We start from the raw sequence: 19,557 nt of genomic DNA, 5'->3' as shown, positions 1-19,557 counted from the left end.
TCTTTTAAACATAATTTTCAAAGCTAAATTTATACATTAGTTTTCATGGTAGTGGTATTATTATTTAAAAATAAAACTATGATTACAAATGAAAGCAAGATACAATAAATAGATGGCATTTATCTTTTTAAATAAATTAGTTTCAGCAACAAGGTAACTTGGGAATATAATTTTTCCAGTGCGTTGACCTCAAAGCAAATAATATCTTCATAGTTTTCTTGGCAGAAATATTTATTTACAGAATACACCTGCGAACAATCTGATCCAAATTTTAGTTCTGTTTAACAATTCTGAATATTACTTTTAGATCTACATCCTGCAGTAATATATTTAAAACTGTTGAAATGTGATATGGTTACAAAAGTGACCTTTAAAAGGAGACCAAAAATTGACACGTTCCTTTGGAATCAATCAATGTCTGATCATTCCAGGCTCGACTAAGGTTTCAAGTTACTAAAGCAGTTTACATTTAAAGCTTACTAGGTATTTCAGATCAAATATTAGCACAATGCATGGACATAGGCCAACATTCAGTTCAATAATTTGTTCAATTCTGTTTGGATTTCATTGACTGTATTTCATGCAATTTCGACATTAAGTGTAACTTATAAACGGCACCTACCAATGGAGATTGGATCAGATATCAGGTGTAAATGCCACATATGCAGCAATGAATGGCTGTTCTGCTTGTGTTCAATTACCACCAAGAAGAATTTTTCGGAAAATCCATTTTGTGGCTTTTCTGTAAGTTAACAGAAATTGCTTATTTAGAGCATTGTACACATTGCCTAGACAAAAGAGGATTAACAGGAACTAGCGAAACAAATATTTCAATGGTGCAGTCAAAACAATTAATTAAATATATGGCAGAATACACCATTTGATTCAAATACTTAAAATTCAAAGTATTCAAAGGAGAGTTTTGGTTAAATTGCCAAAGAATTTGAATTGTACAAGGGAAATAATGAGATATTGCATTTATGCTTGAAAAGGACAAATTATACAGGTTGTGGAATTAAGAACATTAAGCAAACATTTTATTTTGTATTCATTAATAGTTAAATCACATAAACTGCTTCTGATCTGTGAAACATTCACCATAAATATACTTATTTTTTCATTAAAGCTGTTACATTTTCAATGCCGTTGCCATGCTAATTGATTAAAAAAAAGACCTCCCACCCCCCAGTCAGGGAATATACTGTATAGTGTGCATAACTGACAATATAGTAATGTGATATGGACATTATATATTACTATTTATTGCCCACCTTCAAGAGTGTTAGAGTGCTTTCATCCAGTGAAGGATTTCCTGTAATTTAGTAGGAAGGGAGTTCCAGAATTTATAATGAATCCAGTAAAAAAAAACTGAGATATATTGTCAGAAAAGTGCAACCATTTAGTGGCTTCTCATGATCCTTCCATCCTAGTCCAAAAACAGGTTAAGGGTTTGGAAGGAGCAGTCAAATATGTTTTGGCAGAATGAGAATCAAAATCAGGCTTAATATCACTGGCATATAAAACCATAGAACACTACAGCACAGTACAGGCCCTTCAGCCATGTTGTGCCGGCCCATATAATCCTTAAAAAAGTACTAAACCCACACTACCCCATAACCCTCCATTTTTCTTTCATTCAAGTGCCTGTCCAAGAGGCTCTTAAATACCCCTAATGTTTTAGCCTCTACTACCATCCCTGGCAAGTCATTCCAGGCACTCACAACCCTCTGTGTAAAAAACTTACCCCTTATGTCTCCCCTAAACCTCCCTCCCTTAATTTTGTACATATACCCTCTGGTGTTTGCTATTGGTGCCCTGGGAAACAGGTACTAGCTATCCACCCTATCTATGCCCCTCAATCTTATAGACCTCTATCAAGTCCCCTCTCATCCTTCTATGCTCCAAAGAGAAAAGTCCCAGCACTGCTAACCTTGTCTCATAAAACTTGTTTTCCAATCCAGGCAACATCCTGGTAAATCTCCTCTGCACCCTCTCCATAGCTTCCACATCCTTTCTATAATGAGGTGACCAGAATTGAACACAATACTCTAAGTGCGGTCTCACCAGAGATTTGAGGAGTTGCAACATGACCTCTCTACTCTTGAACTCAATCCCCCTGGTAATGAAGCCTAGTATCCCATAGGCCTTCTTAAGTACCCTATCAACTTGTGCAGCGATCTTGAGGGATGTATAGATTTGAACCCCAAGGTCCCTTTGTTCATCCACACTCTTAAGTAACTGACCATTAATCCTGTACTCAGTCTTCTGGTTTGTCCTTCCAAAATGCATCACCTCACACTTGTCCAGATTGAACTCCATCTGCCATTTTTCTGCCCAACTCTGCAGCCTGTCTATATCCTCTTGTAACCTTCGACAACCTACAGTTCCATTCACAACTCCTCCAATCTTCGTGTCATCTGCAAATTTACTCAGCGATCCTTCCGCCTCTACATCCAGGTCATTTATAAAAATCACAAATAGCAAGGGTCCCAGGACAGATCCCTGCGGCACTCCACTAGTCACCAACCTCCAGGCAGAATACTTTCCTTCCACAACTACCCTCTGCTTTCTTCCTTTAAGCCAACTTTTTATCCAAACAGCCAAGGTTCTACTTATCCCATGCCTCATGACTTTCTGGATGAGTCTCTCATGAGGGACCTTGTCAAATGCTTTACTAAAGTCCATGTAGACCACATCCGCAGCCCTATCCTCATCAATTTCTTTTGTTACCTCTTCAAAAAACTCAATCAGGCTCGTGAGGCACGATCTTCCTTTCACAAAGCCATGTTGTGAAAGCCATGTATGTCATGAAATTTGTCATTTGTGACAGTTATACATTGCAATATATAATAAAAACCTATAAATGACAGTAGTTATATATTGCAATATATAATAAAAACCTATAAATGACAGTAAGTATATATAAAAAATAAATTAGGTCAGGTAAAAAGAGAGCAAAACAAAGTGCAAGCTGCTGTGATACACTTTACAGGCAATATGCATTAATGCCATGATGTGTCTGTGGTGGCTGGAGATTTTGTTTTTTGAGATGAGGTAGAAAATGTTAAATTATGTGGGCTGCTTTGTATTGGATGCTAATTTTAGTTGAACTTATCCATGCAAATTTAAAATAAAGTCTTTCTTCCTGCACCTGGCTAGTGTCTTGAAGATAATGATTAGATAATAGGAAGAATGACATTGACTATCCAGCCTTTAACCAAGTCTTGGACCCACCATATTTGTGGGTTGTTACAGTAAGTTGTCTTATGTGGAAAGGAGTCAGTTACACTAGCTTCACAATGTCCAAGACATTATGCATAGATTCCATTGTAGGAGTATGTCCTTATATGTCACTTGTACAACATTACAATACTACTTGTCACTGTTCAGCGTATGCTGTATTGTTGCTCTGATCTTGTTGTGTTTTGGTAAAAATGGAAGCACTGTTGTAATCATATTCAAACATATATTCAAACATTCATCTTATGAAGAAGGTATCAAAATTCCTACAAAAACAGACATTCCACCCTGCAAAAACTAATTTCAGGGAGGTAGCACCACCATCCCCCGCAACCCCATATCCCCTCACCCCTGGTCAACCTCCAAGGATGTATGAAATACTTTGTTTAGTGATTTTGTCTAATCTGTAAACCAAGTTGGGTATATGCAGAAAATGTGACATTAAAATATGTATTTATATTATATTATCATGGAGCCATTTTTTAAAATTCTATTACAGCTTTAAGCAAGTCTACAGGGAGTTTGGCCTCATCATGTAGGACATCAATACAGTAGCTCTTTAGCAGCTAGCCAGCTAGTTTAAATAATATTAGCTATGCTAATGAATGAATGACACCTGTTAAACTCATCTCAACATGTCTTGTACAGTCATTTAACCCACCATGGGCAATAGAAAAGTCACTGTTGCAAACAGTGCAGCGAGCAACACTGTCATTATTTTTGACCCCTATTAGGCAGGAGTACACTTTAATGTAGCTGGGGAGAAGTACGTTTTATACTTTCTTTTTTTGGAACATTCTGCCATGGCGCTGCAGGACACCAAACTGAATTGATGGAGGGAGGGAGAGAGAGAGAGGGAGAGAGGGGGAGAGGGAGAGGGAGGCAGAGAGAGAGAGAGAGAGAGAGAGAGGGGGAGAGAGAGGGGGGGGAGAGAGAGAGAGGGGGAGAGAGAGAGGGGGAGAGAGAGAGGGGGAAAGAGAGAGAGGGGAGAGAGCGGGGAGAGAGAGAAGGGGGGAGAGAGGGGGGAGAGAGAGAGGGGGAGAGTGAGAGAGGGGGAGAGAGGGGAGGGGGGAGAGAGAGGGGAGGGGGAGAGAGAGGGGGGAGGGGGAGAGAGAGAGGGGAGGGGGAGAGAGAGAGGGGAGGGGGAGAGAGAGAGGGGAGGGGGAGAGAGAGAGGGGAGGGGGAGAGAGAGAGGGGAGGGGGAGAGAGAGAGGGGAGGGGGAGAGAGAGAGGGGAGGGGGAGAGAGAGAGGGGGGGAGAGAGAGAGGGGGGGAGAGAGAGAGGGGAGGGGGAGAGAGGGAGGGGAGGGGGAGAGAGGGAGGGGAGGGGGAGAGAGGGAGGGGAGGGGGAGAGAGAGAGGGGGGAGAGAGGGGGGGAGAGAGGGGGGGAGAGAGAGAGAGATCGACTGTCAAGCTTGCCCACAGAGAAAACTGATAGGTCTACTGAGCATGAAGACAGACCAAGCAGGATGCTCCCACTCGCCCTACCTCTTAATCTCCAGGATTTACGGGATATCGTACATAATTTGCGGGTATCAGGGAGCTACTATGAATATGCGGGAGACTCCTGGAACTTCCGGGAGAGGTGGGACATCTGCAAAATGTATTGGATATGACCCAGTCCATCATGGGCAAGGAGCTCCCCTCCAGTGAGCACATTTATTTGGAGTGCTGTCGCAGGAAAGTAGCATCCATCATCAGGGACCACCACCACCTAGGTCATGCTTCTCACTGTTGCCATCAGGAAGGTGGTGCAGGAACCTGAGGACTCACACTATGAGGTTCAAGAACAGTTATTGCCTCTCAACCATCAGGCTCTTTAACCAGTAGGCATAAATTCATTCCACTTCAGTTGCCCACTGAACTGTTCCCACAACCTATGGGCCACTTTCAAGGACTCTTCAGCCCATGTTCACTCGGTTTATCGCTTGCTTGCTTGTTTGCTTGTTTATTTATTTATTTATTATTTTTCTCTCTTCTGATTTGTATAATTTGTTGTCTTTTGCACATTGATTGTTTGTCTGTCTTGTTGGGTGTAGCATTTCATTGATTCCACTATGCTTCTTGGAATTTCTAAGTATGCTTGCAAGAAAACCAATCTCAGATCGGTAGTTTTTGCACTTTGATGATAAATTTACTTTGAACGATCATTGGTAATCCAACTTAAAATGGTTAGACGCGTCAACTCCTATAAAAGGTCCTGGGTTAAAATTATTTGCCCTACCAATAGCTACAAATGTCTTCCTTTGTGTAATCTATCACTCTAGTCAGAGCAATATTACCTTAATGATCACTGATTTCAATTGAAATACAAGTTCCCAGATGTTTGTATGGAGAACATGGTCAACTGAATGGGCTAGAGCTACTGTTAATGTGCTCAACATGGTGGCTGCTTGAAAACCTGGGAGCTGAACAATACTACTCTTGTTGATGCATCAGGATTGCTTGCCGCATCAAAGGTTCAAAGTTAAAACTCAACCACATTGCTGTTGTTCTGATAAAGGATTGTGGCTGGTAATAGCCGATTTCCTTTCTTGACAATATTAATAGCTGAATGGATTTTTACCATGTTCTCACTGCTTTGTAATCATTAATGCAGTTAGCTCTTTTTTAAAAATCTAATTAGCCAAATTTAAATTCCTTAGCTGCCATAGTCTAGTTCAAGCACTTGGAGTAACAGGCCATCAACTTAACCACCGTCAAATTCCTCAGTTGCAGATTAAAACTTTGAGTGCATTTTGGAGACTGTAATTTAACTTTGGGAAAATGGATCTATATTTCTCCTTGCTTTCATAGAGTATATCTGTCAACTCCAAAAAATCTCAAAGCAAGCTACGTTGCAAATCAGACAGCATGACTAGGAATTAATGAATTGCTTTACGAAAAACTGAAGTCAAATAAGACATAGAAATGACAATGTTTTCAGTAGATAATTAACAAAAGTTGATAAAGTTCATTACTAAAGGAAAATTACAGTACATTTCTTTGGACAAAAATTGAGCCCCAAGTAATATAGACAATTTTAAAAAATTCAGAATTTGAAATGTGAGAATTGTATACATATTTTTAAGAACTGTTAGTAAGCTGTTAAATTCAGCAGCAAATTCACATCAGATTACATTAAAAATAACAAAAAATACCCCAAAGTGAACCAAGTCTGAAACACTTTGGTTAATTTTAAATGTTTAAAGCAAAATAGATGAAAAACAAAGAATAAACAAAGAAATATCAACTCGCACATTGAAAATTATTTTATTTACAAAAGCATTCAGATAAAAATATCAATAAAAACAAAAAATACTGGAAGGGCTACGCAGATCAGACAGCATCGCTTTATGGGCCTGCTCTTCCACATGTATCAATAACTTCCTTGTCATAATCCTTTGCCCTGCAACTACAGATATAACAACTACTCTTAGCTCATCCCTTCCCACCATTCAAGAATGCAACCAAACCTGCAAGGTGAAACAGAAATCCACTTAGACTTCATCCATCTTAGTAAATTGTTATCAATATTCATGATTTCATCTTTTTTTTTGCACCAGGAAATCCAGCAACTTTTGGGTAACCACTTTGCACATATCCACAGGGCTGACCTTGAAATTCCAGTTGCTTGTCACTTTATTTTCCATTCATCTCTGATCTATTTGTTTGTAACCTTGTACATTGTTTCAACATGGCTCAAAATAGCTCGAGGAACAGTACCTCATCTGAATGGACATGTTGCAGTCTTTAGAAGCCAATATCAAATTCAACCATTTCAATTAATTCACTTTCTCCTGTTTGTATCAGAATTGACCATATATACTGAAAGGTTATCCATGTCGAATATTACCTTAGTTTTTATCTTCGTAGGCACTAACTTATCTGCTGGACATTACCAGCATTGTTCTTTTCCCTTCAACTTTCCGCACCAACTCTGACCTGCATATTACAACTTTACCATGTCCCTGTTTTCGCTCCCTTTAGTTTTACTCAATAATGTATTAAACAGCTGGTTTCTGAAATACTGGGATCATGTCAACAAACCTGGCTTCATCAAAAATACTCACTTTGTCTTTCCCATCCCTGCCCATTCTTCTAATTTCACACTTGTTCATTTTCTGATCTTCAACTGTTACAACTGTCTTCCATCTGAAACATTAAATCTGTCTCTTTCCACAGATGCTGCAGAACCAGCTCAGAACCTCCAGCATTTTCTGTTTTTATTCAGATTTATAGTATACAATTTTAATGATTTTCCAGAGAGGTTTTCTAGATAGATAGCACTAAGCAAAACTTTATACCTGTTTCCTGTCGTAGATTGGCTTTGTTCATAGCGATTCTTTCTTTTTTCTGCCTTTTCACGGGTTGATTAACTAATATAAAATCCTCTTTAAAGACATGAAGCAACTGTGTCTCTTTCCCATACTAAAATAAAGCCAAATTTAAATAATTACACTTAAAACAAGTAAATACTTCCTACATGGTGCAATTAAATTATAAACAGAAAAATGAGAACATTTGAAAAAGGCATGATTGAAAGGATTAACAATTTTGAAAGGGAGAACAAAGTATAATCACAAATGATTGCAAATGAGAACAGGTATTTGGGGAGGAGGAAAGCAAAGAGGGACAGAAAGAAGTAAGTGGAGAAAATGGAGAAGGAAAGAGGAAAATAAAGGGAAAGAGAAAAAACTTCAAATACCATGGAGAAAAAACATAACAATCCTCTAAAGTTATCAGAAAAACTAATCTGACTAAAGGCAAATTGCCAGGACCCAATGACCAATATCCAAGGGTTTTAAAGGAAGTGACATCAAAGTTGGTAGAGTTTTTGGTTGAGGTTTACAAAATTCAGGTTTCTGAGAGGGTGAGTGGATTGAAAACCTCCTGTTCAGAAAGGGAGGGAGACAAAAAGTGGGAAGCTATAGAATATTTCTCTTAACACCTGTTGCAGCGAATATGCTAGAGTAGTGATCGCCAACCCGTCGAACGCGATCGACTAGTCGATCTTCGAGACTTTTCCAGTAGATCCCGAGAAAAAAGAAAAATAAATACACAAATACTGTTGAAAAATTGTTTCCAGCTTGCTGGGTTTTAGTTCTGTTCTTTCTCCCTCGCACTACACGGTGTACTTCAATGGTCCCTAACCACTGGGCCGTGAGGAAACGATACGAGTCAGCTGCACCTTTCCTCACTCCCTGTCATGCCTGCTGTTGAACTTGAACCCACGCGAGGTCATCAGCCACCTAACCCCAGTGATACCCTCGCACCAGGGATCACTGGTTGGTCTCGCGTGGCCGGCGGGAAGTGCCGTTGGTACCGGCCTGGAACGCAGACAGATGGGCGCTACCTCTAAACCTGTTTAACACACTGAATGTTCGTGGGGAACCCAGTGCTAAAATATTCAGAGACAACCTAATTCAAGATCAGTGTTTCATAAGTAACAGAGCAGCTACCGCGCTGCGATCTGCTGAAACAAACTTTTGTTGGCTGATATATCCTACGGGGGTGGGGGGGGGGGGGGGGGCGGGTGTGCGTCCTGTCGCACTTCTCGGTCACTCTCTCCAAGCTTCGACTGCCGCGGCCCCGGTACGGGAACCTCGGGCACTGACCTTGTCCTCTGACCTGACTCACGTCCAGCCGCACCTGGCCAAGGCGCCTGGCGGCATGCGGGCGGGAAGCTGCAGTTCTGGCCCGGAGGCTGTCCAATGAGGCAATGAAGCACTCAAAACTGCTTCGGTACCCTGAGTCCAAGCACCCTGCACTTAAAGACAAACCCGTTGAGTTTTTTCAGTGGAAAAAACGTGAGCAGCACGGGACAGAAGCTAAATGCTGAGAGCCACGAAAACTAAATTGTGGAATAGACTGGACATAAGGAACCTGCTTCGAGTATCACTGTATACTCGTCGTGTTTAACACCCCCATCCTCCTTCAGCCGGTCTGCAAGAATATTGTCAATATTAAACTGGACTGCGGTGCAAAAAAAGGGCGGGTACCCTTGGTATTTATATATTATTTCTACTTCGGGGTTGTGAGGTTTTACTTCCAGTCTTTTCTGCCCCGGTGCGCATGCGTGTAACCAATTGATTTGGAGTCGACCTTGCCTTTTACTAAGGCGAGGTATGGGTGCTTGGGCTTAAGAAGGTTGGTGACCACTAAGCTAGAGTCTGTAAAGAATTAATAACTTTAATAAAATAAAATTAAGACAATATGGTTTTATGACAGGAGAAGGCATTAAGAGAAGCTTGTTAACTTGGTTTGAAGAATGTTGATCACTTAAAATAAAGACAGAATAGAATGTAGGACACAGAACACAATACAGGCCCTTCACCTCACAATAATGTGCCAACAATTAAGGTGCACGTGGATTTCCTCCTGCAGAGAGTAGTGAATCTCTGGAGTTTTCTAGTCTGGAGGATGGTAGAAGCTAGAATATTGAAGATCTTAAAGATGGATCATAGCATTGTTGATAGCACAGGCGCCTGAGTAATAAGCTAATGATGCAATTCAGCAATCTGAGTACATAATCCAAGGAGGTTTTCTAAGTGCGGTAATAAAGGACCATGAAATTTTGAAGATGTTGCTTTTCAGTTGTGTCTTTGAACAAGGCCCTGTCTGCCCTCTCCTTAATTCCAAGGCACTTTTGGAAGAGCTTCAATGAAGCTGCCCCCTGTGCTTTGGCCAATATTAATTTCTGTGAACTAAAACAGACAACTGGTTGCAATCACATCGTTGTCTTGTTACTAGTGAGAGATTCAATATGCAAATTCTCTTCAAAATTGTAATGGTAGACCAGCACACTTCAAAAGTAGTTAATCATCTGATAACAACACACACAAAATGCTGGTGCAACACAGCAGGCCAGGCAGCATCTATAGGGAGAAGCGCTGTCGACGTTTTGGGCTGAGACCCTTCGTCAGGACTAACCGAAAGGAAAGAAACGAAAGGTTAGTCCTGCTGAAGGGTCTCGGCCCGAAACGTCGACAGTGCTTCTCCCTATAGATGCTGCCTGGCCTGCTGAGTTCCACCAGCATTTTGTGTGTGTTGTTGTTTGAATTTCCAGCATCTGTAGATTTCCTCATATTTAATCAGCTGATAATCTTTTTTGGATGTTCTTTAGATCACAGAAGTATTTTGATCACAAAAGATCACAAATTCTTTATAATAATTATAAAAGTATCATGTGAACACATAAGTTTCACAGATCAACATAAAATGGAAAAAAAAATTATAGAGGTAAAACATGAAGTGTTTTTAACTTACAAGCTCAGTGATAGCATCTAGTTCAATGATGCAGCCTGGTCTTGCTGTTGACTGTTGACTTACTATATTGAAAACCTCTCCAACAAGTCTCTAAAACAAAAGTTAAAGTCGAAAAATTAACATTCAGGCACATTCTGTTTTAAGATCGTCTTCAGATTCATGGACAGGCTATCACAGGATATTCTATACAAAACTGTGAATTTACTTCTGATTTTTCTCCATGTGATAGAGAAAGATCCAATGATTTATGTAAAGTATTAGAATAGCCATACTACTCATCCTCCCTCAAAGGGGGAAAGTATGGACAAACTTGCTACATTTTCTTTCTCTATCAATGCCACAATTAAATGTCACATCAGTACCTTAGAGAAATTTAGAGCAAATATGTGCACATTTCTGAGAATGACTACAGCAAATGAAAATTGTATTATCCAAGTAGCATTTAAGAAAATTAAACAATTACTTACAGAGATTTCTGGATTGGATAGCTCACTTAAAAGCTTTTTAGCATCAATAACAGCTTGATATAATCGTAAATACTGTCCATCACTGGCCACAAAACAAGCACTAGGGGAATTGCAATAAGCACCTGAAATATAATCAGAAATTCCATTATCGCATGGCATTGGACACTCATAAAAAATTACTGATTAGGGCTCACTGTATATTACAGATGACTACAACACCTAACAAGTTCCAAGAACAATGGCATAGATGGAATATAAAAAAAAGAGGCTTTGTGAAAAAAAGTGAAGCTAACAGAAGCAAGGTAAAATCAAATCAACCAAAACTGGATGAAGCCATAATGTCTGGTTTTATTAAGACCTATGTCTAGAAATATTAAAATAACATTCTTATAAACTTTGCACTAAAATTCTATGAAGTCAGAAACAAACATTTTCTTTACTTAGAATGTATAAAATCATAACCATAATTTTACCAGATTGCATAACTGAGAATTAAATAAAATGTCTGAGGAACATGAATGCATTTATTTGATAACACTATATAGACATACCCAGGCAGTAACTCGGTATTAGAGTTGGCAGCCAAGCCACATTTGAAAAGGCTGAAACGTGCAGAGAGTTGATTCGCGCCAACTCTGATACTCCTCCAGAGTATGACAATGGCCCGACTGGATCAACTCGCCACAGAATTAATTCACTGTATATTGAATTAGAATCCTGGAATGTAGCTGTTGTGCCATTTTCTCTCTGGTTTCTTGACAATGAACTGCTACATCGCAACGGGTCGAAACTCCTTCCTTCATTGTACAAATACCCACCATCTGGTGTCCGTAGAGCATTATGGTATGAAGTAGTTAGAAGTAGAGGTAAAACTGAATGGCAAGCTAAATCATTCAAATGAAAACGATGGCCACAGTAACGAGACTTATGAGACACTCCAAGGACAGTTGAAAATGCAGACTCTTCTGCAAAACTGACAGACCATTGATTCAAGGATCCATCAGCATGCTTGGAGATCATCAGCACATTAGGTGTGAAGATACTCAGTTTTAGATTACCAGATGATTTATTATGGCCAGCAGAAATTAACATGCCAGATGAGGAATGAGTCAGACCATGTGGCTTCTGTTTGCCTTGTTGAATAGCCAAATCTACATTCTTTGTGCAGGCATACATAACTATGCTCTTGCTGAGAGAGTTTGCATCACCAGTAGGAAATGCAACAGGAATCCGAGATGCAAATGAAACCTAGGAAACAAAATATACACATTTAATTTTTTTTTTCAAGGTCATTGTTTGGAATTGTTAAATAAACAGCTTACACTGCAAATATATCTACTATAAAAAGTGAAACACAAAGGCAGGAATGTTTTAAATATCCTTCAAGAAACAAACTATTTTTAAGAGTTCATTAAAATTATTCCTTTCAAAAGCAACAAGGCATGTCATGCAGGCTCTTTTAATAATTTTTAGATATTCAAGAGGTGTAACAACGTTTTTGGAAGTTGACCTGTCTGACTAATATATAATTGTGCCGAAGATTAATGGAAGTAGTTCAGAAGAACATCTGCAGAAAGTTTCCAAGGTAGCTTAAAGCAAATGTATTAAAACTTAGATGATCCAGCAAGCTCAGAAAATAGCTGGTATAGGATCAGAGATTTTTGACTTTGAGGACTATTGGATGTTATTTCAATTTATATTTGTAAATTAATGTTTTATTGTTAGGATGTTACCTGATATTGACAGATTTTCTAGAGAAGCAGTTACAAAAACAAGTTTGAATTAAAAGGCAAACTTGGTCTCCCAGTGAGTCAGATGGAAGCCACAGTAAACTTCACCTTAAGTGTGATACTAAATCAATGGGATTTACGAATAATCAAGACAGTAGATTATCAGGGATTTAATATTCAAAAGTTTATGGATGTGTCATCTGGAGTTTAATAATGGATGTACTACTGTCAGAGAAGGAAGCCCAGAACAATTAAAAATATATATACAGAACTATAGAGAGAAAATAAAAATTGAAAATTGTTATCAAGTATTCACAAAATTTCATATTAAATAAAGTATGCTTTAATTTTAATTTAGTGTAACTAAACTATTAATATCATTGCAATATTATTGTTTGACCGCTTAATAAGACCATAAGGTGTAGGAGCAGAACTAGCCGCTTGGCCCATCAAGTCTGCATCATGGCTGATCCGATTTTCCTCTCAGCCCAAATCCCCTGACTGCTTCCTGGATCCCTACAAGCCCTGATCAATCACGAATCTATCAACCTCTGTATTAAATATACAGTTGAAGTCAAAAGTTTACATACACCTTAGCCAAATACATTTAAACTCAGTTTTCCACAATTTCTGACATTTAATCCTAGAAAACATTCCCTGTCTTAGGTCAGTTAGGATCACTACTTTATTTTAAGAATGTGAAATGTCAGAATAATAGTAGAGAGAATGATTTATTTTAGCTTTTATTTCTTTCAACAATTTCCCAGTGGGTCAGAAGTTTACGTACACTTTGTTAGTATTTGGTAGCATTACCTTTAAATTGTTTAACTTGGGTCAAACATTTTGGCTAGCCTTCCACAAGCTTCTCACAGTAAGTTGCTGGAATTTTGTTCCATTCTTCCAGACAGAACTGGTGTAACTGTTTCAGGTTTATAGGCCTCCTTGCTCACACACACTTTTTCAGTTCTGCCTACAAATTTTCCATCAGATTGAGATCAGGGCTTTGTGATGGCCACTCCAATACCTTGACTTTGTTGTCCTTAAGCAATTTTTCCACTATTTTGTTGGTATGCTTGGGGTCATTGTCCATTTGGAAGAGCCATTTGCGACCGAGCTATAACTTCCTGACTTATGTCCTGAGATGTTGCTTCAAGATATCCAAATAATTTTCTTTCCTCATGATGCCATCTATTTTGTGAAGTGCACCAGTCCCTCCTGCAGCAAAGCAACCCCACAACATGATGCTGCCACCCCCATGCTTCACGGTTGGGATGGTGTTCTTCAGCTTGCAACCCTCACCCTTTTTCCTCCAAACATAACGATGGACATTATGGCCAAACCGTTCAATTTTTGTTTCATCAGACCAGAGGACATTTCTCCATAAAGTAAGATCTTTGTCCCCATGCGCACTTGCAAACTGTAATCTGCCTTTTTTATGGTGGTTTTGGAGCAGTGGCTTCTTCTTCGCTGAGCAGCCTTTCAGGTTATGCCGATATAGGACTCATTGTACTGTGGATATAGATACTTGTCTACCTGTTTCCTCCAGCATCTTCACTAGGTCCTTTGCTGTTGTTCTGGGATTGATTTGCACTTTTTGCGCCAAAATACGCTCATCTCTAAGAGACAGAATGCGTCTGCTTCCTGAGCAGTATGATGGCTGCATGGTCCCATGGTGTTTATGGTTGCATACAATACTATTGTTTGTACAGATGAATGTGGTACCTTCAGGCATTTGGAAATTGCTCCCAAGGATGAACCAGACTTGATATCATTTTCTGACCTCAATCCGATAGAAAATTTGTGGGCAGAACTGAAAGAGCGTGTGCGAGCACGGGGGCCTACAAACCTGACTCAGTTACACCAGTTCTGTCTGGAGGAATGGAACAAAATTCCAGCAACATACTGTGAGAAGCTTGTGGAAGGCTAGCCAAAATGTTTGACCCAAGTTAAACAATTTAAAGACAATGCTACCAAATACTAACAAAGTGTATGTAAACTTCTGACCCACTGGGAAAGTGATCAAAGAAATTAAAGCTGAAATAAATCATTCTCTCTACTATTATTCTGACATTTCACATCCTTAAAATAGCAATCCTAACTGACCTAAAACAAGGAATGTTTTTGAGGATTAAATGTCAGAAATTGTGGAAAATTGAGTTTAAATGTATTTGGCTAAGGTGTATGTGTAAACTTGGGTCTCCACATCTACCAGTGGAAAAGAATTCCACAAACTCACCACACTCTGGCTAAAGAAATTTCTCCTCATCTCTATTTAAAAGGATGCACATCTATTCTGTGGTTGTCCCCTCTGGTCTTAGACTCTCCCACCATAGGAAACATCCTCTACACAACCACTCCATCAAGGCATTTCACCATTTGATAGGTTTCAATCAGGTCACCCCCTCATTCTTCTCAATTCTAGTGAATACAAGCCCAGAACCCTCAGACGCACTTCATAATGCAAGCCATTCAATCCTGGAACCATTTTTGTGAACCCTCTCCAGTTTCAGCACATCCTTTCTAAGATAAGCAGCCCAAAACTGCTCACAATACTCCAAGTGTGGCATCACCAGCGCTATAAGGTTTCAACATTACATGCTTGCTTCTGCATTCTAGTCCTCTTGAAATGAATGCCAACAATGTATCGGTCTTCCTCACCATTAACTCAACCTGCAAATTAACCTTTAGGGAATCCTGTATACGGACATCCAAGAACCATTGCACCTCAATTTTTTGTATTTTCTCTCCATTCAGAAAATAGTCAACCTGTTCATAGTAGACCATGGGAGAAAGGGAAAGAGGAGGGGCACCAGGAGAAGGTGAGGAGAAAAGTAAGAGGCCAGAATGGGGAATACAAGAAGAGGGAATGGGGAGGGGAAAAATTACCAGACGGAAATACATGTGACAATCATAACAAAAATTACAATTTTTATTGTCCTTTTCAGAATGTTATTATAATTCAGCTAATTCATTGAATATGTATTAAATCATTTTCTGGAAAGTAGAAAGCAGGCTCATCAAATATACAATACAAAAGAACATAAGGTACCTTTACCTGCACCTGTCGAAACATCCCAGGTTGATACTCATCCAACCAGTCAACGTGCCATACCAACAAGGAGCCATCTATTGGATGAATACTGAAGAGCATGTCAGCATTTTTGTTCCATTCAGCCAACAGCCCATCAACTTTATGATCAATCATAACATCTGATGAAGTCTTTTCCTCAGCATCTTTGTCTAAAAGTACAGATTGCAAAAACCCTGTAATAATTATTCTTTGTATTAAGAATATTTCCTCTTATAAATATATCTTGGAATTTAAGCACTAATATGTTGTGAATATACATTCATGAACACATTGCTAAGTATAGGATCAAACACTGTCCAGAGTAACAGTTTGCTCAATTGCAAAACCCAACCTGACATACTATAGCTTTGTGCCAAATTATGAGTTGGAATCATAACCTTTGTGGTGAGGAGAAATTGTTGTGCAATAAAAACACCTTAATGATAGCTACAGGCAGATCAAGTAGTGAGCACAAGTAACATTTACAACATAAGCAATAGGAGAATAATATTTTCAATATAGTATACAATCCAGAGAATTGTTAAAGAAATATCCACAATATCTGTTCACTGAGCCCTTGCTACTTTTGAAAGAGCAATCTAACAGTTACCCTTTTTTCAAATTTCCCCCTGTACTTCTACAGCAATCTGGGATCTACAGATCCCTTGGTTAATGGTAAGGGTTCATGACATAAAAAAAGGTTGGAAGCCCTCCTCTGTAATGTCTTTCAAATGTTATTCAAATCCTTTTCAAAAGCAGGTGCAAGTGTCTAAAACTGCATTTACCATCCTTCCAAGCAGTGGTTAAAAAAACCAAAAATACTCATTGTGGTTTTTCCTCTTGAATATTTTATCTGGTCCTCTGGTGTTTGATTGTCTGCCAATAGTTACTTCATAGTTATCATGTTTAAATCCTGAATATTTCTTCAATTTATCTGTCTCCAGGACCACAAAAGTTTTCTTTTCAATCTCTTTATTATTATTAATAATATGAACAAAATACAATTGATATATTAATAAAGGGATTACAAACATACACATTCCCATTGCACATGAAAGAACACATAAGCAATGATTACAGTATAAATGAGTATTCCCAAAACATGAACAATACAGTATATATATGAACAAGGTAAATCTAGGTATATCATAATATATAATATAAAAAAATAGAAAAAAGAAAAAAAAATGTTATGCAAAAAAAGACTAAACTACTAATCTAATAGCTAATAAAGAAGAAAAAAAGCAAAAAAAGAAAAACTAGAAAAAGAAAAAAAGGGCTGTTTATAATATCTCACAAGAATACATAATCATCAGTGTCGTCAACTCCGATCCTCTCAACATAAATAAGATTAAAGCTGGAAAATCAAATAGGCTTGGAACAGGGTCATATTACATCACATGAAAATATTGAATAAATGGTCTCCATATCTTTTCAAATTTAATAGAAGTATCAAATACACCACTTCTAATTTTTTCTAAATTTAAACATAACATAGTTTGAGAAAAACAATGAAATATAGTGGGAGGATTAATTTCCTTCCAATTCAGCAAAATAGATCTGCTAGCCAACAGAGTGAGAAATGTAATCATTCGACAGGCGGAAGAAGATAAATGAAGTGAGTCCATCATTGGTAAACCAAAAATTGCGGTAATAGGATGGGGTTGTAAATCGATGTTCAATACTGCAGAGATAATATCAAAAATATCTTTCCAATATTTTTTCAAAAGCGGACATGACCAAAACATACGAGTTAAAGACGCTATCACAAATAGGATTTATATAAGAATCAAAATGAGCTAATTTATCCTTGGACATATGGGCCCTATGAACGACCTTAAATTGTATTAATGAATGTTTGGCACATATTAACTAATTGAAGAATTCTATCCCAATTCTCAATATAAATAATAAGAATAAGCTCTCTTTCCCAATCATTTTTTGTCTTATAAAGGGGCTCTGAACGTATCTTCATAATTATATTATAAAGTTTTGATATAAGCCCTTTTTGAAAAGGGTTTAATTCAAACAAACTCTCCAAAATATCTGAAGACACAAAATTTGGAAAAGTAGGAAGTACAGTACTTAAAAAATGCCTAATCTGTAAATATCTAAAAAAATGAAATCTAGGCAAATTATATTTATTAGATAATTGCTCAAAAGACATAAAACAATTGTCCAAAAATAAATCAGAAAATCTTAGTAATCCCTTAGTTTCCAAGCCGAATAAGTTTGATCTATAATTGAAGGGTGGAAAAAACAATTAGATACAATAGGAATATTTAAAACGAACTGAGTCAACCCGAAAAATTTCCGAAATTGAAACCATGTACGTAAAGTATGTTTAACTATCGAGTTGTCAATTTGTTTCGGCAATTTAGAAAGAGCAAAAGGGAGAGAAGTCCCTAAAATAGAACCCAAAGCATAACCTGGTACCGATTTAATTTCCAAACTCACTCAATGAGGGCTAAAAGATCCATCCCAGTCTTTCAATCAACATAACAAATATCTAATATTAACTGCCCAATAATAAAATCTGAAATTGGGTATTGCTAACCCACCTTCCTTCTTTGCCTTCTGTAAGTATATTTTACCTAACCTGGGATTTTTATTCTGCCATATATATGAGGAAATTTTTGAATCAACATTAGTAAAAAAAGATTTGGAATAAAAATTGGTACCGCTTGAAAAATATATACAAACTTAGGTAAAATAACCATCTTAATAGCATTAATCCTACCTATCAGAGATAAAGATAATGGTGACCACTTAGTAAACAAGCATTTAGTCTGATCAATTAAGAGTAGAATATTAAACCTAATTAAGTCTTTATGGTTTTTTTGTGATTTTAATCCCTAAGTAAATAAAAGAGTCATTAACTAATTTAAAAGGTAAATTTCCATAAATTGGGACCTGTCTATTCAAAGGAAACAATTCACTCTTATTAAGATTTAACTTACACCCAGAAAACTCACTAAATTGAGCCAGCAATTATAGAACTGCTGGAATAGATTCCTCAGGGTTAGAAATGAATAATAATAAATCATCTGCATACAAAGATAATTTATAAATATCTGTCCCATGATTAATACCCGAAATATCCTGTGATTCTCTGATGGCAATTGCCAAAGGTTCTAAAACAATATTAAATAATAATAGGCTAAGAGGACAGCCCTGTCTAGTGCCCCGAAATAAACGGAAAAAGGGAGATCTTTGATTATTAGTAAACACCGAGGCTACTGGAGTGTGATAAATCAGTTTAATCCAGGAAATAAATGTCGGACTAAAATTAAACTTCTCCAACACATTAAATAAGTAAGGCCATTCAACTCTATCAAATGCTTTCTCCACATCTAATGAAATAACACACTCTGAAGTGCTATGTGAAGGAGTATAAACAATATTCAATAATCTCCTAACATTGAAAAAAATAGCGATTTTTAATAAAACCGGTTTGATCTTCCAAAATAATTTGGGGTAATACCTTCTCCAACCTGGATGCCTGTAACTTGGAAAGATCTTGGAGTCTACATTCAATAAAGATATTGGTCTATAGGATGCACAGTCAGTAGGGTCTTTATCTTTCTTCAGTATTAAAGAAATGGAAGCTCTATAAAAAGATTGGGGCAAATTCCCCAATCTAATTGCTTCTTCAAAAACTCTGATTTGACGTTTAACCAAAGCATTCTTCAACTGACTAGCTAACAGTTTACCTGATTTATCACTATGTATATAAAAATCAGATCTGGTTTTCATTACCGTAGATTCCGGACTACAGAGCGCACCTGATTAAAAGCCGCATG

General features: G+C 37.8%; 1 protein-coding gene across 2 annotated transcripts in view; it reads right to left on the bottom strand.

The window, feature by feature from the left end:
* Positions 1 to 19,557, bottom strand: part of dmxl1 (Dmx-like 1) — a 228,373-nt gene that overhangs the window by 117,714 nt on the left and 91,102 nt on the right. For both annotated transcript variants that reach the window (XM_059969631.1, XM_059969630.1), the window contains exons 11-16: positions 15,740 to 15,924; positions 11,506 to 12,202; positions 10,955 to 11,076; positions 10,488 to 10,577; positions 7,526 to 7,649; positions 623 to 742 (exon numbers count right to left, since the gene is read on the bottom strand). In XM_059969631.1, coding sequence (XP_059825614.1) covers positions 623 to 742; positions 7,526 to 7,649; positions 10,488 to 10,577; positions 10,955 to 11,076; positions 11,506 to 12,202; positions 15,740 to 15,924 — 1,338 coding nt within the window. The remainder of the gene's footprint in view (positions 1 to 622; positions 743 to 7,525; positions 7,650 to 10,487; positions 10,578 to 10,954; positions 11,077 to 11,505; positions 12,203 to 15,739; positions 15,925 to 19,557) is intronic.

The sequence above is a fragment of the Hypanus sabinus genome, chromosome 5 (assembly GCF_030144855.1).
Source record: "Hypanus sabinus isolate sHypSab1 chromosome 5, sHypSab1.hap1, whole genome shotgun sequence".
Taxonomy (NCBI): domain Eukaryota; kingdom Metazoa; phylum Chordata; class Chondrichthyes; order Myliobatiformes; family Dasyatidae; genus Hypanus; species Hypanus sabinus.
The sequence above is the reverse complement of the archived record's forward strand: the minus strand, read 5'-3'. Positions and strand labels throughout refer to the sequence as shown.